General features: G+C 44.3%; 1 protein-coding gene across 1 annotated transcript in view; it reads left to right on the top strand.

The window, feature by feature from the left end:
* The window catches only part of ST3GAL1 (ST3 beta-galactoside alpha-2,3-sialyltransferase 1), a 78028-nt gene that overhangs the window by 29553 nt on the left and 23335 nt on the right, over positions 1-25140 (top strand). The window contains exon 2 of the mRNA XM_088179632.1: positions 22482-23266. Within this exon, the coding sequence (XP_088035758.1) occupies positions 22955-23266 (312 nt within the window). The 5' untranslated portion in view covers positions 22482-22954. The remainder of the gene's footprint in view (positions 1-22481; positions 23267-25140) is intronic.

Genomic DNA, 25140 nt, shown 5'->3' with positions numbered 1-25140 from the left:
TTGATTAAATCTTACTTTAAGGAGAAGTTGGTTCGCACCTCTGCAAGAACTTAAAGCTCTTTGCTGAGCAATATGTAAAAGTACATCAAGTGCAAGTCTAGATAAGTAATAAATGTCAGGAAAGTATCTATAGAAGGATGTATTTGTGAAATATATTAATGGCTCCTTGTTTAATTTAAGAAGACAGAAAAATATCACATTCCTGATAAATTTCTGAAGTACAAAAAGCCGTGAGAAAATAAATATATGCCAGCATCATAACTTCCTCTTGATGACTAAAGCTATGGCATTTTTAAAGCCAGGGATGAAGCAATTTTAGGCCTGATTCAATTGAAATCTCTGCTTTTCTCTGTCCTCCTGGAATAAACCACCCATGCTTTTAAATTTTGCTCTTTTACTATGCTATGGGATATTGATAAAAAATTATAATAATGAAAAAGCAATGCCCTTATAGCAAAGAAAAGGCAGTCTGGTAGTCAAATGTTTATCAAGCTTGGTGCAACTTGGACTGAAAGACTGGAATATCACCCAGTAATAAGTTTGTGAAGATGAAATCCACTTGGATAAAAAGTACAGAGCTATGCAACTTGACAGGCTGAGTCCTTAAGGGCAGCAGTCTTGGATCCAATAGTCTCTCTCATTTTGAATAATTGCTGTGCAACACAGAATCAAGCATTTATTGCTGAGTACAGGTGCATTTGCTCTCCCTGGTGACCCTCTATAAGCAAATGTGCAAGACGATTTTATTACCAGGAATGCAATTCACACAAACTGTTTGCTTTAGAGAATTAAATAAACCCAGACAAAGGACAGTCAATACTGTTGTTTTACCTTCTTGCATTTAAATGCTTCCTCCTGGATGGTTCAATAGCAAGCTGGAAGACAGAGGGGTTCTAAGTAATGATTCATGTGAAGAAATTTACCTTTGAGGAAAAGCCACAAGAGCACAAAAATCAAGGGGTTACTTTGCTGTAGACAAATACAGAGTATCACCTTCATCTGAGCAGACTGCTGTGATTGATGACCAGTGGGAATTCAGTTGTCCAGAGAAATCTTGGCTAAAAATTTTGTTTCCAAACTGGAATGGCCGAGCAGTGGCAAAGCTTTGATTTTGCTGCCAAATGCAGCATTTGAAGAGTGAAACCATATTTGTGGCTGTGCTTAAAAGAGCTTCTAGGAGACATTCGAGCCCATGCCATGAATTTTTGAACTAGGAGCATTTTTCAGTGTGAGGGAAGATGACATCTCAGAGAAGCACTTGCCTGGGGAGGGGCTGTGATCAGTCTTGCCTTTGGGCAGAGACTTCTTGAGACCAGTATGTCTTCAATGCAATTAAAAATAAAGGCATCTGGTGCCTGGATTGTAGTGATGACAGCACATTGCATGGCTGTGGAGGGACATTAGGAGTCATTTAAACTGCCAACTAATGCCTTATTTGTTCTTCTACTGTATTTGTGTAGTGTTGACTGTCCCTTGCTGGACAAAGGTTAATGCCTTTGGTCTTGTCTTTTCTATCAGCTTTATAATAACAAGAGGGCTAAGGCATCCCAAGTCTTTGTTGTCTTCATAAAGCCCTGAAAACTCCATTCAGAGATTCAGATCCAGATCCATCACAGCCCTGGACTCTCAAACCTTACAACTGCCTGCATTCAGATACAGGCTGGTGTTCTCTCCCCCAGCACTGTGTTTTGTACAGTGATAAGGCAAAGGAAAAGAGAAGCACTATAAATTAAATACATTGGGTGTGATTGATAGCACCTCATGGAAGCAAGAGTAAATACTTAAATGCTGATTTATCTTTCCAAGACCAACAGCTGGGCTTTTTATGAGACTTGAACTAAGGGATATAAACACTGGGTGACAGCCACAGTAGGACTGACTATTCAAGCTATACCTCCAGTCTATCCAGTTATTGAGAGCCAGCACAGAGCAGTGCAGAGAAGCCATCAGAACATTGCAGGAAGTCCTCAGCTGCTGCAGATCTTTTTGTGGGGCCAGAATCAGATCTCCTGGGGCTCAATCCCAGCCAGAGTATTCTGGGGTGTTCATCCTCTGCAAGGTTCAGGATCAATCCTTCAGCCCCACGGAGCACAAATATCACAGGCATGGGATGAAAGCCATCATGGACTATTTTCTGTGTCTAGTCCTGGGTTTGGAGCAGCAGGGGCAAAGATAGGTGGAAGGAGATGTGTCTTCTCAGCACTTTTGAGAGTGTGTGATCTGGCAGAGGAGTCTCCTCTGCCAAAATTTTCTTTGTAATAATTTGCGAGAGAAAAAAACTGCAGGTGTCACACACAGCCAAGTGAAATGGAAACTATGGCAAAGCTGGTCAAGGGGACTTTCTCCTTCAAAAACTCATGTAATGGGTGACCCAAACTTTCAAGACAAAATATTTGACGAGTTCAAACTGAAGAAATTCTTGTATTCACTCAAAAGCTCATGCTTCTTGCCAACTCAGTAATGTTCTGTTGGGGCAGGTAGAAAGGGCTGCTTTCCAAAAATAAGCAGATATTATGCAACAAGATTAGTTATATTAATAAGTGAAAAACGGATGTACTATTCATTATCTGCTTTCAAATCCAAGTAGACAGTTATACTGATGATTACTGAGTTTGGTTTTTTTATTCTTACAAAGAGAAATGTTTGAGGAAAGGCAGAACTCGGTCTTTAGCATTCTTTTGATTCCACATTGCAGCTTGGTAATTGATGAAAGATGTTCCATGTGTTGAACACGTTACTCAAAACTTTGCTGTTGGCTTTGTGATCTGAACTAGGTCTGACAAGTTACATCAAGAGTCCTTCTCAGGACACTCCCTCTAGCAGGAGTAATACCTTTCTTGCAGGACCTGCTTCTGGAATTCTCATTGAAGTGAATGGACTTGATGTGGATAGACAGCATTTGTCTCTATTCTGTTATTTTGGGGAGTTTTGTCCTGATTCTATTGAATATAGGAGCTGTCCTGCATGTAATGTCCACTGTTACAAATAGGAGCAGTACTAAAATTCATCCTTAATTATTTTTAAAAAGGGATTTTGCATAAAACAGCTGGTGGAAATCATTTGAAAGACTCAGCTGGCTTTGCATGAAGTTGGAGCAGGCTCAAAATACACTGACAAGTCCAGCAGTGAAAAAAATCTCCGTTGTCAGCTGAGGTATCTCCTTCCCCTGCACTCTGGGTATTCTCACTGTCTCTCCTTAGGCACTGAATTTCAGTGTCTGAATTGGGAGCTCAGTAAATGAGAATGCAAGTCTGTTGGGTTTGCATGGCAAGGTTTTGGCAGTGGAGGGACTACAGGAGTGGCTTCTGTGAGAAGCTTCTGGAAGCTTCCCCCCATGTCCAGCTGAGCCAAAGCCAACTGGCTCCAAGATGGACCAAGTCCATCTGCAATGCTGGTAGTACCACTGCAATAATGTATACAAGAAGGGGAAAAAGTTGCTTCTCAGCAGCAGCCAGAGAATAGAGGAGGGAGATTATGAGAGCAGCAGCTCTGTACACCCTGAGGTCTCTGGGTCCTGGAGGATTGCTCTGAAGTCCCTGGGTTCTGGAAGGCTGCACTGAGGTCCCTGGGTTCTGGAGGACTGCACTCTGTGGAGGGGTCCCACGATCTGCTGGGACAGTTCATGCAGAGCTGCTGCCCATGGGAAGGACTCACATTGGAGAAGCCTGTGGAGGTTTGGCTCCCTGAGGAGGAAGGAGCAGCAGAGACAACGTGTAGTGAGCTGACCACAGCCACATTCCCTGTCTCCCTGCACTGCTGGTGGGGTAGTAGGAAGAGAAATCAGGAGTGAAATTGAGCCTTAGAATAAGGGAGGAATGGGGGAGAAGATGTTTTAAGATTTGGTTTTGTTTCTCATTGTCATGTCTGTTTTGCCTGTGGTGGTGACTGGTGAGTGATCTCTCCTTGTCCTTAGCTCAGCCCACAAGTTTTTCATTATATTTTTCTCCCCTGTCCAGTTTAAGAAGGGAGTGACAGAGTGGCTTTGGTGGGCACTTGGCATCCAGCCACGGTTAACCCAGCACAGTGAGGCTCCCCACATTTCCTGTGGCAGGAGTGAATCTCTGCACTGTGATCACTCAGGGGAAGAATTTCACTCCAAAATTACAAGTATGCATTGAAAGCGTGAGACTGAGGGTTCTGTCTCAGAGATTAGAACTAGAACTGTCTCAGGGCTGGAACTGCACATCCTGGCTCTTATCCTGGGTGCTCGTGGGGAGTGACCCAAGAGCTTAAACACCTCCATTCACCTGCTCCATCATCACAAGCACACTTACATTACCCTCTGCAGGAGTACTGCTCTCTGCACAAGCAGCCTGCTGTTAATATCACACTAAGCATCCAAATTCATGTCTTTGAAGCCTCAGTGGCCTAAAAGGGGTTATGCAAATGTGAATAGCTGCATGTGGCTTCTTTGACCCAGAGAAAGGCAGTATGTGAAATTTGGGCTTGTATGCCTATATGGACATACACATCTAGAAGAAAACAAATGAGAAACAAGTTGATGATATATACCCGTGTCACACTCAGAAATGCTCTTGAATAGGGTGGGTGACAATAGCATGGTGTCTTCTAGATGCAGGTGGAGGCAGCAGATAACTGTGGTGACAGGTGCCAGGCAAACCAGCTCCTGTGCCAGGGCCCAGCATGGAGCCCCGTGGCTCCTCTGCAGGCATCACCATGGGTCACAGAATCACAGCAAAGGCACCAGCTGGTAGATCTCTGTCTGCAGCTTTCTTTGTCCCATAAAGAGTTTCAAATGCTGCCCCCACTCCTTGCTTTTTAACAGATGACATTGAAGGACTTTTACTTTTTTCCCCCCAGTTTTTTTTAAGGCTCTCCCTGCCTCATGATGTCATGGGTGATGCCCCTGACAGCCGACCTCCTACTTCTGCACCACCAAGATTTTCATGGAATCATAGAGGCACTAAGGTTGGAAAAGACCTCCAATGTTATGAGGGCCAGATGTCTTTTTCCTTGTCCAGAAATCATTCTGTGGCAGGGCTGCCTAACACCCCCTCCTCCCCCTGCAGGCACTGAGCCCTCAGGCCACCCCAAGCTGGCTGCTCCATTCTTCTGCTGGAGGCATCAGGGATGGGGCACATCCAGACCCTGGGAACAGCCACTCTGCCTCCCTGCTCAGCTGCCCTTGCCAAGCAGCTCTGCAATCTGGGCTCAGTTCCTGAAGCAAAAGGCAGCTGAAGCAGCTCAGTGTTACCCTCTCCAGGGACCAGCTGCTCTCACCTGGTGCCTCGCAGCTAATCATAGTGACAGGAGCCATTGTTTATTTTCCTCCATCCTTGTCTTCCTTGTTTTATGGAAAATTAGAGCAGGCAGGCAAGCCATCCATCAGCCTATAAATGCTGCAGAGTCTTTTGGCTTTGTGCTAAATAATTGTGCATTTTATTGCTATTTACACATTTATTTTCTGAGGCAATAAAACACAAACTGCAGTCCTCAAGACTTTATATTTTGCATCTGTATCGCAGCAGCTACACAGGCTTCAGCAGCAGCATGCAGCCTGCTGCCATAAATTCACTTTCTTATTTTAGTAGGTCTAACATTTATTTATAATTAATGTCAGAGACCTTACACAGGAATGCCAATTATTGATTTTTTTTTCTTTTTTTAAGAAAAAGAAATTACTTTTTTCTTATTACTGCCATAGCAGCACAATCAAATTGCAGAGGCTAATCTGGCTCTTAAAAACTGAGTTGGTGGTAAAGTTATAAAAAGCATCATGCAACCCTTTAACTCTGGAGTTTGTATATATGGAGATTATTGTGTGGGGGCAGGGGACAGTAATTCAAATTAGCAGCTCTGCTGATGTCAGTGAAGGTATTTGGGAATGAGGAAGAACAGCAGGAGCCATTGTAACCACTGCAAAACGAGAGCCTCTGGAAGTGGTAAGGGGGCTCAATGTCCCAGTGCAGCTGGGAATGGGGCACCCAGGGTCTCGGGTGGATCCCCAAACTCCATTGCTGTGATTGAGGAGTGACTGCTGTGCCTGCAGGTTTGCACTGCAGTGCCCGTGGGGTGCAGCACTTCCTATACAATGATTGTACTTGGAACTCAGCTCCACTTGCCACAATCACATGCACAAAGATGTGAATTGGACCAAGGAAGCCTTGAAACATATTTTTATGGTTTGAATCTCCCATTACCTGCTTAGTGCTAAGCATGCCACCCATGCATTTGTAAAGTAAATGGCCCTTACCAGTAGCCCTTGCACAGCTTCTGCTTCTCCTTCAGTCCAGCTATGCCAGGAAATCTGCTGAGGGAGGCATCACACTTGGCAAAGAGTGATGGGAACAGCAGCCAACTCCATCTTAAACTAATTTTTACCCCTGGCAGGGATGGCTGCCTAACAAGTGTTCAGAGGCTGAAACACAGCCCTGAAAAAGCTGCAGGTTGGAGGTGTGAAGGGACTGCAGAGGGCAAAGGTGTCTGCTACTGCACCAGCTTCCCATTCCTGGTGATTACCATCAAAATGCTGAGCAGCTGTGGGAAAGGGAATAACGAGTTAGGAGCAGAGTTGGGAGCCAGAGGTGGATGTTACATTTCTACCTCAAGCTCTATAATAGTGAGAGTAAGATGGATGCCTGCAGGCTCACTCACCCCTTCCACATCTGCAAAACAGAGCTGGCAACAGCATGTCTTGTGTATGGTGGTATTTGGAGGGATTACCAGAAAAACAGAGCTTGTTGTGAACAGTTGTCATGGGGGTGGGATAACCCTCTTGTTTTGTGCCACCTTCCCTTCCAAGGGGTTCTCCTCTCACAGCAAGTGAAAGTGGGTCAGGAAATAAAAACAGAGGTGATCAGTCCATCTCTGTGACACCTTCCCAAAGAGCTTCAAAAACAGTCAGGAAGCCAGCCCTGTGTCAGCTGGGAGGGGTGTGATGTCTGTGCATGAATATGGCAAGAGGTGCTGTCACAGCAAAGCTGGATGCTGCTGAAAGCAGGGGTGAACTGTGTGATTCAGTCTGAGCAACAACAAACCAATCCTGAAGGATTCTGCTCTGCCTTCCTGGGGCATTGAGTGGAAAAAGTTGTGGAAAACAGTGAGGGGTGGATTCTCAGCATCTCTGGAAACTCGTACCCCAAACATCTCATGTGGAGTACCACGAATGTAAGCAGTGAATGCTTTGGCTGTTACTTGTTTGTCATTGCACAGCCACAAATGCCACCTGAATTTTGTCACTTAAAGTCTAGCTTCTTTTTTTTTTCTTTTTTTTTTTTTGTCTAGGACTATTAGGATTTTTCTTTCTTTGCTTGCTCATCAGGAAGACAGCTCTATTTTCATTTCTTAATTAGCTTGAAATTTCTACACTCATTCAAAGATGTCTGGCCAACTTGAAGCAACCTGCAATACCTGCCAAGCCAAAGGCTTTGCACACCAGCACTAGATAGCCTGGTGATAGACAGGAGAACGTGTGCTCTCACAGATCTGTATTGTCTGGGCTTGGGGCAGGTATCACCCACAGGAACCTCACCTGCACAAGGGAAAATGTTGCTGACAGGCATCTGGACATAGAGGAGCTTTATCCTTGCCCAGTAGCACTGGTGGGGCTGCAAAAACTTCTTCGTTTGCTCTCTTTGCTATGACAGTGCTGGGGAGCTGGGCCACCAATTGTGCAGCTCACCTCCATGGGTATTTGTAAGGTTGTTTCTGAAAGCAAATCCTGTTTTTATCCTGCTTGTGTTGAACAAGTTGAGCTGTAAATCATGTTTCACTCCATGGATGCTATTGCAGACCCAGCCCTACTTTTTTGAGTTGGAGAAGGCACCAAAAACATCCAAGGGCCTGTAGGAATGGGACAAGGGATAATAGATTTAAACTAAAAGTGTTTCGATTGAGACTAGATATAAGGAAGACATTTTTATGAGGAGGGTGATGAAAGCCTGGCACAGATTGTCGAGAGAGGCTGTAGATGCCCCATCTCTGGGAACATTCAAGGTTAGGTTGAATGGGGCTCTGAGGAATCTGATCTTGTTGAAGATGTCCCTGCTTATTGCAGGAAAGTTGGACTAGATGACCTTTAAAGGTCCTTTCAAACCCAAACCACTCCATGATTCTATTAAAAGCTATGAGGAGGAAGAAGAGGAATGTCTCTCTCATTTTTTATCCTTTGCTGCAGAAGAGGGGTTTTGTCTCAGAGGGAGGTTGGTTTGGTTCAGACCAGCAGAAGTTTGGACATCCCTGAGCGCCTCCCACACGCAGCAGCATGACCCATATAGGGGTTAATTCCAACAGTAAGCCCTGTCAGCAGGTCAGTAAACCTGCTCCCAGACCTTCCTGCTCCCTGCTAATCCAAGCAAATCCTCTTTCCCTGTACCTTCTCCTGTTTCTTCCTTTACCTTGGAGTAAAAAGGTGAGGATGAAGTAAAGGCAGGAAAGTTATGGAAACACACTTTAGCCATTTTTGGTCGGTGCATGAGAGTAAAGTCAGTCTCCCTGGAGTGCAGCGTGGCCCCTGCTGTCTCTGTGGGCTCTGTACAGATGTCTGAGTGCAGTCTGCTCACTCTACCTGCTCCTCCCCCATGACTGCCTGGACAATGACATCCCAGGACTTTCCCTATCTTTTCCCAGTGCCGAGGCATGTCCTGTAAATAAGGCTGAGCTTATTTCCCAGGCTGCCTGTGTCTAAAATCAGGGGGCCATTTCCTTCTGGGTTCATTAGTCAGGAGAAAAGGAGGCTGAGAGGAGACTTCCTCTACAACTCTCTGAAAGGAGGTGGTAACCTGGTGGGGGTCAGTCTCTTTGCCCAAGTAACAAGGGATAGAATGAGAAGGAACAGCCTCACACTGTGCCAGGGCATGTTTAGAGGCTTGTTTAGATTGGATATTAAGAAAAATTTGTTCACCACAAAGGCTGTCGAGCATTGGAATGGGCTGCCCAGAGAAGTAAGGAAATCACCATCCCTGAAAATTTTCAAACAACATATGGATGTGGCACCTGGGGACATGGTTTAATGATGACTCCACAGTGCTGGGTTAACTTCTGGACCCAGTGATCTCAGAGGTCTTTTCCAACCTGAGTGATTCTATGATTCTTGCCCCCTGCACTGCTGTGCAAGCCAGGGTGCAGCTTCAGCTCAGAGAGTCTGCAGGGGGATGTTCTGAGGTGATCCCAAAGAGTTTAGTTTTTATCCAGGCCTGAGAGAATTGCAGCAGTGTTTCATCTGAAGACTGGGCTTCTTTCAGTTTTTTCTTTCAGTCCTTTAAGTCTGTTAAATAGAAGTCTGGGGAAGCACATTTTTTGCTGCTGTCTTGTCATCCGGTACTGATAACAATTCATGTAAGAGAGGCAAGAGAACTTCCTGTACTGGTTGTTTGTGGGGAAGGAGTTAAAAGGTCATCTATTAGTTATGTGTGACTAGTTAGTACTGCCTTTGCATGGGAGGAAACCTCTCAGCACCTCACCCAGCTGAGCCTCCCACGAGTCTATGAACAAATGTCCAGGATTAAAGCCAAACCATCTCAGTTTCGGGTGTCAGCCAGGAACTGCACCTTTCTGAGTGGCTCTGAGGGGTGAGCAGTCTTGTCCTTGGCTGCTATTCTGTCTGGTAGCTCCATGAACAGAAATGACTGCAGACATTTGTACAACTCAGAAAAGATCACTTTGCCTCTGTGTGCTGTGTGCTGTCACTGTGAGCCTCCCTGCCGTGCGTCTCTCACACTTTCCTCACTGAGGAAATGAGGGATGCACCAAATCTGCCATGCACATAAACCAGAGCAGGGGCAATGAAATTCAGAAGCCAGAAATACAGGAGGCTGCAAAATGAGAACAATTTCCATCAGCTGCCAGTTTGGAAACATCTCAGCAGCAGAGGTGCTGGGAACTGGAAACTTGGAAACTTCATCTTTGAAACAAAGATCCAGCAATCCACTGAGGAACAAGAACCCCTGGTATCCATTCTCTTTTCCTAAGGATGGAAACTCCCCAGCAACAGCAATTACCAAATAATGGATCATCCCCTTGTAGCTGAGTGTGACGACACTTCTGGGGCTGGGAAACCACATCTCATTTTAGAGGAAATTAAAAACAATGGTGCCCTTCAGCTGATGCTGAAGCCAGTGCTTCTCCTCCATAAGAAGTCATAGGTCAGTTCTCTTGTGGGAATGCCTAAGTTCTGTTTGTAATGACTTCCCTTTGGATGCAGTCATTATTTTTCAGCATTTACTTTTTATTTTTGAACAAGAGAGGCGTGGTATAAAAAGATTAAAACCTCATATTACCCCGTTTAAAACCAAGCCAAGCAGAACAGCGCATTTCTCAGTTTCTTGGTATACACTTCCTTTCAAATCTTAGAGAGATTTTAATTAAAAGTTTATTTTTCCTTTCATCAATAAAGGCAAATCACAAATAAAAATCTTGTAGCTGCCACTTTTAAATCAAACTTTTGGATACAAATTGGTGGCTCATTTAAAAGAAAACCCAAAACCCCAGGGCTCTGCTGCCTGTGGTCACTGGGGACTGTTAGTTTTTAACAGTATGCGCATTAAAACTTGCCAGGAGCTTTATTTCTAGAGCGAGTGGTGACATTTTCATAAACTCCATTTTAAAAGTTAACATGAAATTTGTCATCAGAGAGCAGGATCCCACATTTGTTGCAATAGTCATATGCACAAAACCTTGCAATCCCAAAGAAAAGCTTCCCTATCCCACTGAAAATGGAGGGATGATATAGGTGGGGAAAGGATATTGCAGTGAGCGTGTTCTCAGTGTTTGAATGGGGTTCTCAGTGTTTGAACCCAAGGACAGAATTTAGCTTTAGATGTTGCCTTGCTGTAGGTTTTGTGCTGACCTAGGGTTCTAACAATTATGGTCACTTCAGGACAGTGACACTGAGGCTGAAGCTGAAGTTTCTCACAAGCACTAAACCAGCCCATGTAGGACTGATGTTTGTCTTTTGCTGATGCACAAGAAGAAGTTCTTGGTTTTCTAATGTGTCACTAACTAGGAAGATGCTGGAAAGTATTAATGGGGAAAAGTCAGCAGCCGGAGCCTCCCCATCATGATTCAATAACCAGGAGCCCCCAGGACAGAGATCTCCCCTCTGCCACTCTTTGTCATAGGTAAAAGGGTCAATTCAGGCTGGTGTTTCCACAGCATCTGCCCTGCTACAGCTTGATTTCTAGGTAGCACGCTGGCAGCCCTGCAGAAGGCAAGACCAAAACAATACTGAATTGATCACCACTTTCTTGTGTTAAAATTTCTCCTTTTATAAAATCAATGATACCATTTTAGAATTGAAAATTTAAGTACTAAACGAATTGAATCTTCCTCTGCTCATTATTTCTGTATGGCTAAGTGATACTTTGAATTTCTCTTTGAACGAGGAAGCCCTTAAATATTCAAGGATTGCTGGCTACCTTAGCAGACTCCCTGTTTATGTTTTAGCCATCTAAGTAAGACAGGTGGAAAAGATGCCATAGTTGTGTGCTTGTCTGTGTGTGTTTCTCCAGCATTCAATTATCAGCATCCAAAACCTCAGTATTACCATTTTTAATGCAGTTCAGGATGCCCAGCTGAGTGCTGTATGTGCAGCTCTGATGTATGCAAATCCATTTTGCATGCAGCTCCTGACATATTTTCATATTCAGGATTATGGGAAGCTTTTTGTGTGCCACTTTGATGTATGCTAATCTTTGTTTTCTAAAAACACTTTAAAAAGTCCACACAAGTAGACAACATTTCTTCTTCACTGAAACCCTGTGTTTTTTCTGTACCCAGGCTCCCACATAGTTTAGAGCAAAACTTCCACCAGTGGTGTGCTGGAGAGCCGTATTCATGTGCCCTGCTCTGGGCAGCTGCCTGCATCCATCAGGTATCAGAGACAACCTGAGATCTAGCAGTCCTCTGGATAAAAGGCAGCCTGATGCATTAATTTCTTTCTTGACTGTCACCTCTGTTGTAGATGCAGGGCAAAAGCTGGAATGAGAGCCTCACATATGGAGGCTGGGTGATGCCTGGGCTGGTAGCAAGAGCACACAGTGCAGTTGGATCCAAATAGGTCAAGTGCACCTATTAGGGACATAAATGATCAATCAATTCAAGTGGTTGCCTAATGGCTTTGTAATTCCGGCATGTGACACAGTACATTAATTATCAAATGTGTTACTTATATCTCTAATATATTTTATTGTATCATTTATAGACTTCTTGTAAACTTTCTGTGTCTGCCAAACTTATCATAGTGTGCACAGCAGATGAAAAACTTGAAGTATTATTTTGTTCTTGCAAGGTTTGCAGAGGGTGCCAGGTCCAGACTATGCACAGATGCTAAAACACCTCTGAATTTAATTGTGGGTAGTTTGACACCTTTGTAGCACCATAAAGACTAAATGTAAATCCCAGGTAAATGAATGAGAGAATCCCTGTGGTGTCATTAAATCTTACCCAGAGTGAACTCAGTCTGCCCAGTGAATAAATGTTTAATGCAGTGCTGTGTCAGATGGAGACATCGATTGTGAGAGAAAAGCTGTTGGTTTAACGAGGATCCATCAGCTGAGCTCCAGTTAACAGCCCCACAGTGCCAGCAGCTGCTTGGTACTGCTTCAGGGCAGGGATCCCAGCAAAGAGACTCAGAGGTGCTCACATGGGCACAGAAACATTTCTCCTAGAGTTTCTTGGAGTTTTGGGATTATTCACAGTATCATCAATATTATCATTACCATCTAATCTTTCTTGGCATTCAGAATTGTAATGCCATGAGATCCCCTGCAGTGCATTAATCACTTTCTTAATATCAGAAATTAATGTTCCTCACAACACATTCTTTGTAGCCATGAACAACTGTATTTATAGCCACTTACATTTCCCTACAGCTTTAACCAAGGAATAGCTTGGTGAATATTTTTGAGCTGGATATTCACAGATGGTGTAGCAAAACACCTGTGGCTGTGTTCCATTTTGTATTGGGATTGTGTAGCCAGGTTTTGGTGGTGGGAGTGGGGTTGGGGCTACAGGGTTGGCTTCTGTGGGAAGCTGCCAGAAGCTGCCCTCAGGTCCAGCATGGGCACCTGGCATCCAGATGGGGCCAACCCACTACACACCTTCAGTTCAGAGCATTCTACAGTCTGAGATAATCCTATATCCTCACCTGTAATCCCATAAAATTAAAAAAAATACAGCTACAGGATTCACTTTTCAGTAGTTTTAGTTTGCATCTGTTTCTACTAACGCTGCTATCGTTAATTAGTCACTGTGTACTTGAATTACATGACAGTAATTTTCTTACTATCTTTAGTGAATTAGCAGGACTTAAAAACAATTCATAGTCATTCCAACATGAAGCTAAAACCAAAAAGAAGAGGTGATTTTTTTAGTTTTTCTTACAAAAAGTAAAAGGAGTGCTTTGTATTTGGAGGGTGGTGGTGGCGGCGGTGGGGTTTTTGTTCTATTTTGAATTTCTAAATGTTTTGCTTTCCTTTAATTACCAAAAGTTACACATTTTCCAGAGAAAGATTTTGCAAAATGAAAAGTAGATTTCTTCATTTAAAATGTCAGAGATCCTTCTTTTTGAAAATTTCTTAATAGAGCAAATCAAGACAAAAAATAGATTTAATTTTGACAAACTGATTTGAAACAAGACAGAAATGAAAATAAATCGTGCTTGAGAAACTCCTTACGAGCTCCAGTTCTAGACTTGTCCTATCATGAACCACTTAATAATTCTTCTAGGTGCAAACACACATAGGTGTCCTGGAAATCCCTTTGGAAACTCTTCTTTTCCAAGTAAAGAGTAGCAGAGCTTTGATCACAGCCTACAAATCATGTAATGGCATGGGAAGGATGTGGAAGTACAAGGGCAGTCTGTCTGCCATGGACTTTGCTATTAAAGTTTGTCAACAGGAATCAAACAGCAATTTTTATGTGTCCAGTTGTCTGCTTGGATGTTTTTTAAGGAACTCTTTGAAGTAGAGCAATTCACAGAGATAGAGTGAATAAACTCTAGTGAGAAAGTGAATTTTAGTTTAGGATTTTTGCCACAGAATTATTCTTTTCATTGTTCCAGCTTTGGACTCTTGGCATGCAGCTCAAAAATAATCCCATCCCAACCCATGGTGAATGTTGGCCCACCACAGAAAAGCTCTCATCCAGCAGGTTAAACCTATGTATCAGTCCAGCATTGCAAACTACAGGACAAGGAAGGAAAAGAGTAATTTTTAAGAACTTGTTACAATATATTTGCTATTTAAAATATCAGTGTGTCTGTGGGAAAGGGGATTTATAATATATAAAAGAAAATGAAGTACCACCAGGGAAGCAAAGGTGCCATTTTCTGATTAATGGAGTGTGTGCAAAGAGGTAGGGCTCCTCCAAAATCACTTTCTAGCAAGACAGGGGCTGTGGAAGACATTCTGACCAGCAGCTCATTTTTCCAGTGTTGTTTTTCAACACATCCCTGATTGACCTGGCAGACTCCAGCCTCTTGGCCATAAATGCTACTGTTCACGACTTGGCTGGACAGTTCTGTCATTCCAGTGCTCCTATTTTGTCCTGAAAATATTTGAACTGAAGATTGAGCCAGAGGAATGGACCATAAACAGGTCAGCAGTAGAGCTGCACGTTAAATTTGAATTCATCAACAAATTCAGGCCTTTTCCCTGCCCTCTCCCAGTTTATCTCATGGTTGTTCCCTGGTATGAAGATGAGGCTGAGTGCTCCCTTGGCAATGTAATGACCTGGAAAACTTAGGACCAAGCTCCCACTGGCAAGCTGTGGTGCATTTCCAGTGCGCTTTTCTTCACTGAACCTGGCTTGGTACCAAGCCTGGCTGCAGTAACAAAAGGCCATTATATAAACAGTGACTTACTCACATTATAGTTCCCAGTGGAAATAAATTGATCATGAGTTTATCTCCACAGCCCCAGACATTCATGTGTTTCTGAATGATAAGTGATACCCAGGTGAATGGCATCCTTGCAGAGCTGTGCCACCAGTGGAGAGAGCTGGGCTCTCCCCAGCCTTTCTCTTCACTCCAAACTCTCTCTCAGGGCTGAGAGTCAGGTCCTGTGTGAAGAGATGGTGGTAGGGGACATGATATTTATCAAATAGGAGGAAATTTTCTTGGGATAGTAGAATGGATCATAAGCATTTTTAATTCTTAGAATCACAGAATCATATAATTGGAGTTTTGGTTTGGAAATGAGACCCTTAAAGATCATCTAGTCCAACAGGGCCATGGGCAGGGACATCTTCAACTAGATCATTTTGTTCAGAGTCCCATCCAGCCTGGTCCCCAACACATTCAGGGATGGGCATCTATCCCCCTGCTGGGAAACCTGTTCCAGTGTTCCACCACTCTCGCAGTAAAAAATTCTATCTTGTATCTAGCACAAATCTACCATCTTTTAGTTTAAAATCATTTTGCCTTATCTTGCCACTGCAGGCTCTACTGAAGAGTCTCTCCTTACCTTTCTTAAGCCCCCTTTAGGCACTGAGAAACTGCTCCAAGTTTTCCCCAGAGGCTTCTCTTTTCCAGGCTGAACAATCCCAGCTCTCTCAGCCTGTTCTTCACAGGAGAGGTCCTTCTCCTCAGATCTGCTCTCAGTCTTTTCATCCTCTTGCTTGTATTGATACCTGGGGTTGACCTTTTTGAACCTCATGAAGGAGATTTTGGAGCCAGATAATGTTTCACCACATTTTCAGTCCCATTCAAAGCAAAATTTCCCACTTGGCCTGAAATCATGAGTACAGCGTGTAGCCCATGTAGGACAGCACAATAAATCCTGGGTATTAACACTGTGTTTTCTCCAGCCTTTGCAGGAGTGAACTCTCGGAATGCAAGGGAGGAGGATGAGGTGGAGGAAGAAATGTCTTCACCCTGGTGGGAGGTTGCAAGGATGGCAGTTCTCTGCACCCAGGGATAAGGGCAGACTCGTGACCTTTTCTAAGCCAGATCTTCTTTCTTCAAACACTGAGAGGGAGTTTTCATTTCCAGACCACTCAGCAACAAGCCTGATAAAGTCTGCCAAGATAAATACTTATTTTGAGGCAATGGAATGAAAATTCCCCACCCAGGTTTCTGTTGATCCCATATACATGTTGCACAAAAAGGTTCTTGCTTACCCTGACCACACAGACCTGTTATGCATGTAGGTAGGACAGGCTGTGTCAGAGTACCAGGGAGATTCCCTGATGACCTGGCTAGCCCCAGCCTGCTGCCAAACTGCTCACTGATAAAGCACAAGTGAGTAATGATTTTTTTTCAGATCACTGGCACCTAAAATGCTGTGCAGGTTACGCTCTATAAACCATCTCCAGTTTTTCTTCTATTCACTGTGATGGATGAAACATTGCCCAATAGCTGGCTTGACATTCAAGAAGCAGGGAGGAGCTGCTGCATTCAAATTTTTCTGAAGCTACTTTCTCTCATGGCTTATATGTTCCTGGATGCTTTTGTTTGAGTTGCTTGGAGTGAACATTTTAATACATGTGAGAGCAATATACCAACACCTTGCTTGATTTTGATGCTGTGATGCCATTTGACAGTGGCAATCAAACAGATTTATGCCTCTCAGTATGGTCAGTGATGGGGCAGAAGAGTTACAGATCATTTTCTCCCTGATTAAATGGCAGGTGAGACTTGGATCTGTCCTTCTGTCTGTGAGCACACAGGACAGCAGCACACATGCCTTCTCTGTGAGGGTGTAATGATGGACAGGAGAAAGGAGCCAGTGAGCTGAGACAAAACACAAGCTGATTTTAATCAATCATAGAATGGTTTGTGTTGGGGGGGGAATTTAGAGATCATCTAGTTCCAATCTCCCTCTGCTGTGGGCAGGGACACCTTCCACTGGCCCAGGCTGCTCAGGACCCCAGTCAGACTGGCCTTGAACACTTCCAGGGATGAGGACCTACATAGAATCTATAATGTAATTAAGGGATGGATGGATGGAAGGAAGATGGGAAAGGATATGGTAGCTTGTGCTTTTCCAAAATTGTGTCATGTGGTATCTTATGGTGCCCTGTAAGGGCAGGGCTCACCTTTGCCTGCCAGAGCATTGAACAGGCTGAAGTGTCAGGGGCTGTGCTGGGGCACAGGCAGCCCCCCGTCGTGTCTCCATGAAGCTTTCAGTGCTTGCTGAGACTGATCTGCTGGAGCTGAAGGACAGGGATCAGAGGTCTGACAGGGGTCCCAACATCACCTGGTTAAGATCCACACTCACTCCCTGTGCTCTGCTATGCCTGGCTGTCCTGTAATTCACATTCTGTCTCACGTAGCAAAAGCTCAGAGGTCTCTGGTGAGGTGTCAGACCAATGAAGTGTTTCTTTCTAAATGTCAGCCAGCTCTGGTCAGGGGGAGGCAGGCAGGGATGAGCCAGGGTAGGGCAGACAAGCCTGTGCTTTGGAGTGAAACAGTTCCCTCCATTGTTTCTCTCCAGGCCTATCACAGACCTGGGGCATGAATTTATGTGTGTTTTCCAGGGACGAGCTTTTTGTTGCCCTAGAACCACATCTTTCATGGCTGCTCTGGGCCCTTGTGGGTACAGTAAGGCAAGATTTAACTTCCCATCTTCTCCCAGGCCAGGGCTTTGGGACCAAGGGTTGCTCGAGTAGTTATTCACAAGAAGCGTGGACAGGAAAAAAAGTCCTCAAATAGCAGAAAGGATGCTTAGGGACATACTGTCGGTGTTGCCAAATTTATAACAATATAGCTGTCAGTGGCTTAGCTGAGAAACTACTTAATTTCTGTAAGTTTTACAGGGCAGGAATCTGAGCTGTGCTTCTGAAAATGGGCACTTGCAGTTCTGCTGCTGAGGCCTTTCTAGCACAGCACATTCTCTTGAAGTCAAAATTGCAGCAAATCTTGAACTTACTCCTTCAAGTGTAGAGTTTCCAGCTGTAAAATACTGTGGGATGTCCAAGGGCTGTGTGATGGCCACCATCAGTCATGAGAAAGCTGCAGCAGGTCACACTGTCTGTTCCCAGATTCTGACAGGGCAGATGGATATGTGAGTTTTGAGTCTAAAGGATTTTGGGACCTTTGAGCTGTTCAAGCCCTGCATGGAGCACTGGCAATGTCTCTGTGCCAGGATGCTGCTGTTCCCTGTTGCCTTTGTGCTCTTTTGCCTGCCATGCTGTGTCTGGAAAATGATGGTAACTTCAACTAGAAAGTGTGTTTCAGACTAGGGTTTTAATGTGAGTTACAGACTAGAAAAGCTGGATCCTGAACCATCAGCATCTAACATGAGCTAACAAAGATCTCCTCAACGTGGTGCTGGTACAAAGCACTTCTTTGCTAGAAAAGTAGGCATCAAAAAAGGGTCAAATACCAATGTACTGGGACATTTACAGTTTGGGGGATGAGTAGTAGTAGTATGGTGAGTTTTTTCTCAATGTTTTTTCATTACTATTTTCTTCATGCATTTTGTCTAAGGCCCGTCTATTAAAAGAAATCAAAAAAAACTGACTATTGTGCTAATATTGTGTGGCTGACCACAAGATCTTGTATAATGCCCAAATGCCTTTCCCCTGCACCCCATAAGCTCTCCCATGCCCAAGGCAGCAACATATCTCAGTCCCAAAGGCAGAGTTGACTCACCTGGGTGAGTTCCATGCCTGAGGCTGAGGCTGTGCAGGACCAGCCCTGGGAGGGATGCAGGCAGGGTGTGCCTTCTTTGAGTTCTTGTTTCAGGTTCCCACCTGCCCTTGTGCCCCTGGGCTCCTTTGGGCTGCTGAAGTTGGTGGCTCCTGGTTTGGGCCTGGGAGCAGCTGGAGCAGGGCATTATTTAGGTTCCCCTTTTCTTCCTGTGCTCCTTTGTGGGAGATGTGTGCAGATTTGCTTTGTGTGCAGATGAGCTTTTGTCAGAGAGCCTGACAAGTGCAGTGAGAATAGTAAGTGGATTTGTAAAAAAAATATTTCCTTAAGGTATTAAGAATTGTTTTATATTAGTCCATTGAACCGATGTGTTTTTATCTTTGTTAATGATGAGATTGGCACGGGACCAGGGACATTCTTCAGATTATGAGTTTACAATGCAAATAAAATCTATTTTGGAGGAGAAAAAAAAAAAAAAAAAGTGCTCTTTTTGTTCCTTCTTTCTAAAACGTGAGAAGACAATGACAACAACCACAATTGATCTTGGTATCTTTTACAATGGAAAATGTAGACAGAAGACTAAGCTCGACTCCCACTTAGGACCATGCAATCACCCTGGACCCACATCTACACTCAGGACAGAGTTTGGAGGAGCTTGTCTCTTCTTCTGAACCTGCCTCTCTGGTCTACCTGGGACATGACCCTTTGCTCTGCACATCACTGGGTATTACCAGCATAAATAAACTGTCCCAGGGTGCACAAAGGTGCCTTACATGGGGACAATGACATTGGTTGAAAGAGGGGGGAGTGGGAAGGTAGCAGGCAAAATCCAGACCAGAAATAAGACCTTAAGCACCCAATCACTTAAGGTAGCTTAACCTGCTGCTGGCATGGGCTGAGCTGGGATCTCTGGGCACAGGCACAGCTGCAGGCATGCAGTATTAAGCTCTGCTTATCTCTCAGGGGACTGGGGCTGGGAGAGGGCTGGGCACTAAATCTCCCTGCCTTAAGTCCCCAGAAATTGTTTCTGGGTCTGAGGCCAAAATAGCCTGTTCACAGATGTGCTAAGGTCATGCCAGGGATGGTGATAAGGACTCTGGATGGTATCATGCTACTTACTTCTAATGGCTTAATTTAACAGCACAGGTAGTATCTATCAGCTGGGGCTGGCATCCCTACATTGTTTCCCACACCAGTCCCTGACCTTCCACTTCCCAACACCTTGGTGAATCCTATGGAAACAATTTTGCAAAGATTTATGCATCTTCTGTGAGCAGAGGAAGGGAGGCAGACACAGGGATAGTCTGAGATGTGGTACAAGATGCTGTGAAGAATAAAAGTAGTGATGATTGGGCTGGATCTTCCAGGTTTTTTAAGAAAGAAGGAAGAAAAAAAGCTCCAAATCACACTGAACTAAAAAAAAAAAGGTTTTACATTCATTTCAGTTGTCCTTTTCCTCAGGCCCTAAATCAAATATATAGTCCCTGGAGCCTTTCTGTCAGCTCATATATATTCATATATATAATACACGTGTGTGTGTGTGTGTGTGTGTGTGTGTGTATATATTTGTATATTTATCTATCATGCTTCCTATCTATAGGAAGCATGAACATTCAGAGGAAACTGTAAGTAGTAAGAATTAAAATGGAGTATCCAGTGTTGGTATCCACAAGGGAAAAGGGCCTTAGGAACTCTGGTTTCTCACCTTCCCATCATATGCTAAAAAGGACAGAATGATTAGGAATTTGAAGGGATTGTGTAAACACTGGTTTGGGTTTGGGTTTTTCCTCCATGAGTTGTAAATATCAGTTTAACCTTAGCTGAGTTACAACAAAGAAATAAATAAATCGGGTGAAATGAGTGCTTGTTTTGGAGGCCAGAACTGTTTTAATAACAATACTCCATTTTATAGGCTTTCCCAAGAAATGCTGGATAATCTCCCTCCCGTCTCCTCTTAAAAATAAAACAGAAGAGCAGGAGCTGTGTTTACAAATACTGACTTGGCCCGCACTGACAGCAGTGGGGGTTTGACCTGCCAGCATTACAGCTCTTGAATTATCCACTCCATAAATGGAAAATCAATTTGCTTCTGGGATTCGGCATGTTTTCAGGGTTGTTAGAGGCTGTGTTTTTGTTTAGGCTCACAACTACATCCAGGCTAGGAAAGCAAATGTGTTGGGGTTGTTCTGCAGCGAAGAGAGCAGCTGCTGTGGATGGGGCTGTGCACTGGGGCTGTTCTCCGGAGCTCCCTTTCTGACTCTCCAGGTCACAGTGGCAGCATCCCCATCGCATCTCTAAGGTTAGGATTCCTGAGTTTTACCCAGGAACACTTCAGAAGATTTCTAGTTAGTGAAAAAAGAAACAAAAGCAACAAACAAACTTCCCTCTGCAATATTAAAGTGAATGCAGGATGGTTCCCTGATTTGCTGGTGCAAGGAGCCCAAGCAGATGGGGTTAATAAAGCCCTTTGTTATCTAGCCTGACCCACTTGTCAGCCCTTGAGCTTCTATAAATGCATGTGGAAGGTCCAGACTTAAAATAAATCTCGAGGCATTTGGCAAACAGCAGCTAATTGAAGGGCACATGCTGCCCATCACGTGCTGAGGAGGAGAAACCTGGGGCAAAGGCTTAAAACCGAGGTCTGAGGCTCCTGTTTTTGGAATTGGTTGTATGGGACTCTCTAAATATTTCCTCACCAACTCTAAAATCCAAGCTGTTTCCAAGGTGCTGTGTCAAACCCCTTGGAAAAGTTGTTTGGTCTGGGGCAGCTCCTCGCAGATCCCCAGGAGAGGAGCCAGCAGGAAAGCTGAGGATGCTGCAGCTGCACTTCCCTCCTGTTTGGATAAACAGCACATTGGGGTGATGCAGTGAGGGGGGTCCTGCATCAATGCCATGCACAGAATGGGCTAAAATGTAATAGTTGAAGTTTTGCTGGCAGTGAATGAGCCTTCTTTTGCTGGGATTTCACTTTTTTATAAATTGCACATATTCTGACATGGTTGCTTCTCTGATTTTTTTCCTACCTTTAAAAAAAAACAAAACAAAGAGACAAAGAGTGTTATTTTAAAATGACACTTTTGGGACTTTTTGTAAACATCTGAAGTTTTATGAGCAACGTGTTTTTCTTCCCACAAAACAATGCTTGTCCCACAATGGCATTCTCACAAAACACTGTGGGATGAACAGATTCACTTTATGACTTTTAAAAACTTGTTTAAATCACTGTTGCCAGGCAGGGAACACCAGGAGGGGAAAGGAGACCAGCTCTGGGTCCCTCTGTACCTCCAAAGCAGCTCCATGCCTCTCTGCCTAGGTTGGGGTCAAGCTGCCAGCCCTGACAGAAAAAAGAGCAACTTTCCATGTGAAAGAAAGGCCATTTATACTTTGATTTCCCCTGTTTGTCCCAGGACATATGAGCTGGTTTTGCTTGGCTTTGTCTAATCACAAATCCAATCCCAATCCTTAAGAAATTAAGCTGGCTGGGAAAAGAAAAAGAACTGATTCATCTCCCTCCCTACCCTGCTCCTCCCTCCTTTGCCGGATGCTTGCTGTTCAGCTGCTCTGAGTTATGAATACTTTGCTGGTATCTTTTGGCTATCAAGGTCAGCCTGAAGGAGGGAGGTGAGTCATTGTCATTCAAATAGCTACAAACTGTAATTCAAATAAGGCCAGAGCAGAGCCAGAGGCTGATTCAATACAAGGAGACTCAATGTCCACAGGTCGATGCTCTGCCCTTTCCAAAATTTCACCCTCACACTTCTCAGTGTGCAAATACCTCAGCACAGCTTGAAGCCAGGGCTGCTGTTTTGAGAGCTCTGACCTGATCAGACGTTCTGGGATGGGGAGGGAAAAGCAGAGAAATTAGGTTGAGAGGAATGGAAAAAAAAAAATCTGACCCTTTTTCTTTCTTTTTTTTTCTGTGTGTCTCTAGGTTGCAAACTTCTCTCCATGGCTTAAATGGATATCCGAGCACATTTCTCTGATGGAATCAACCATCAGTCCCAGATGATCTCATCCTTCAAGAACTAAATTCCAAGAGAAAGAATACAAGAATGCTTGTTTTAATGTATGACTTGCTCTCACACACACAACCTGAGTTTTAATTTCTATATGCAGAAAGGCAAGGGTCTGTCTTCAGTAAACCCTCATCAGGAGAGGTCAGCAACAGGCCACAGAGAGGTGGAAGGAACTCGGAAGCACCATGAGGAGGTGAAAGGAAATACCCAGCTTGTCGTTTTTTAAGCCCATTTGGGGAAGATGAAGCTTCTCCCTTATGGCTGGACGTAGTGGAGTCCATCTGTTCAGCCTGAGCCTGGGGTGGTAACTGGCAGGCACCTGTTGCAGCCTTTCCTTTTTGCCTTACGTTGGACCCTGCGTTGTGGGGGAAGAACCCAAGGGGCAAAGATGGTTGTGGTAAGGAGGAGGAACGTGAAAATGTTCACCTTCGCCTTTCTGCTCATCACAGTGACATCATTTCTGCTGAACTACACACACCAGGTGACCACAACCACCTGGGACCCCAGACATCTCGTTGTGCAGTTTTCAGAGCATGTTCAAAAACTCTTCAAGTCCCCCAGGAGACCTTGCAGCTGCCGCACGTGCATTTCGGAGCTGGGACATTCCCTCTGGTTTGATCAGAGATTTAACTCAACTATGCAACCTTTCCTGACCTCACAAAATGCCTTGATCCCAGAAGACAGCTACAGGTGGTGGCTGGTAAGTGGGGGGTGTGGATACAGCCCAGACTTTGGTGGCGTCAGGCTTCCAGGGATGCCAGGCACATCGAAAGATGTTTTCTGCCCAAAGCATTTGCTGTCTCAGCTGACAAGGCAGAGGTGGAAGGAAGTTGCTACTTGTGCTGCTGTTTAGCTCAGAGGGGCTTGGAGCACACATTCACTTCCTCCAAGCTAGAGAAGTCCTTGAGAGAGTTAGGTGGTAGATCCAGAATTTGCAAATGTCAATATTGTCATTTTCTCCCTTCTCTTCCAAAGACCGGGCTTTGTAACCCCTCTGTTTCTGCTTCAGATGGGCTTTTTGCCATTCATCAAGGTGGATAATCAAACTAATTCTGGAGTGTGCAATTCCCCCAGGGCTCTCCCAACCATAAAATATGTAAATAATTAGCAGGATTAAATGGAAAATTATTAATTCCATGCATATGAGAACATTCTCTGTTGTGGCTGATGGTGTAGAACAGATCTGGAAAGCTCATGGGTGGCTGTGGGTCACTTGGAAGGAACAGCCCCAAGTGTATCCTTGAGCAGGGTGGTCCAGCTACCCCTTGAAACCTAATCCAAGCATCATGAAAGTGAGTGGATGCCTTGTTCATAAGGCACAGAAGGGAAAAAGATGCATCCTGTTGTTTTGCCTAACAAAAGCCCCTTTTATGTTCTCTTGAAACAAGACATCAGTTGTTTGATTTACTCATGGCTGTGCTGCCAAGGTGCTAATGTGCAGGTTCTGCTGCAACACCTTCAGTGAAATCACAGTTTCATTGCACTTCTTTCTCCCCTCTTCCAGAAAGATAGTCCCCTGTGCCTTTCTTTGAACACATAACAATCTGCAGCTTGGTGTCTTGCAGTGAACACAACCCTTGTTGTTGAATTCTGGGCTTTCAAGCCTTCTCTGGCACCCTGAAGGGGCCTCTCCAATAGGCACCCACTATTGCAATGGGGACATTTGGGTTTTGGAAGGGATGTCAGTGCTCTAGGAATGAAGCTCTATTGGATTTATCACTTCTCACTCCACTGGCTGTTACATTTAACATTGAAAAATAAATGCCACTGAACTTTGCCATCTTTAATTGTTGTGTAAATAATATAACCGTTTTATGATGGGTCCCTCCTTTTTGCAATGAATCTCAAGCACTCCAGGAGCTGTATATTTTCACCTGTCCCTTAGCCATGACTTAGATTTCCCATTGCTTGTGTTTTCTCTTGAAACTTCCAGACACTTTTCCTTCTGGTCCCATGTTTGTTGTCTGGACTTCGCTGGAGCCTTGAGAAGGGAAGATGGCAAGCTCAGGTCCTTGCCCTTGCCCTGGCTTGATGTTTCACCAGGGGGCTGGGCTGATCTAACAACTGGCTGTTTTCAGAGGAGTGGACATAGCCCAGACTGAGCTCAGTAACGAGAGGATGAGGTTACTCATGGACACTATGAGCAAAGCCACTCTGCATTCTGCACTCAGAACTGACTGATATAAGCATGAGGCTTGAATGCATTCTCTCTTACGTAAAAAACAATAAGAAAAAGCTTGGGACTCAATACAGAAGTCTGAATCTGTAATGCTCCTTTTTGTAGTGAAACAGAAAAAAAGCCCCCAAACCCAGTGCTTCCTCAATTGACAGAATCATTTAGGTTGGAAGAGACCTCTGAGATCATGGAGTCCAACCTGTGTCTGAAAACCACCTTGTCAACCAGACCAGGGTACCAAGTGTCACATCCAGTCTTTCCTTTCCTTAAACACCTCCAGGGATGGCCACTCCAGCACCTCCCTGGGCAGCCCATTGCAATGCACCTGTTCTGTGAAGAAATTCCTTCTAATGTCCAACTTAAACCTCCCCAGCCATAATTTTAGACCATGTCCTCTC

The sequence above is a fragment of the Sturnus vulgaris genome, chromosome 1 (genome assembly GCF_052056855.1).
Source record: "Sturnus vulgaris isolate bStuVul1 chromosome 1, bStuVul1.hap1, whole genome shotgun sequence".
NCBI classification, from domain to species: Eukaryota; Metazoa; Chordata; class Aves; order Passeriformes; family Sturnidae; genus Sturnus; species Sturnus vulgaris.
Note: the sequence above shows the minus strand (reverse complement) of the source record. Positions and strands in the feature narration are given on the sequence as shown.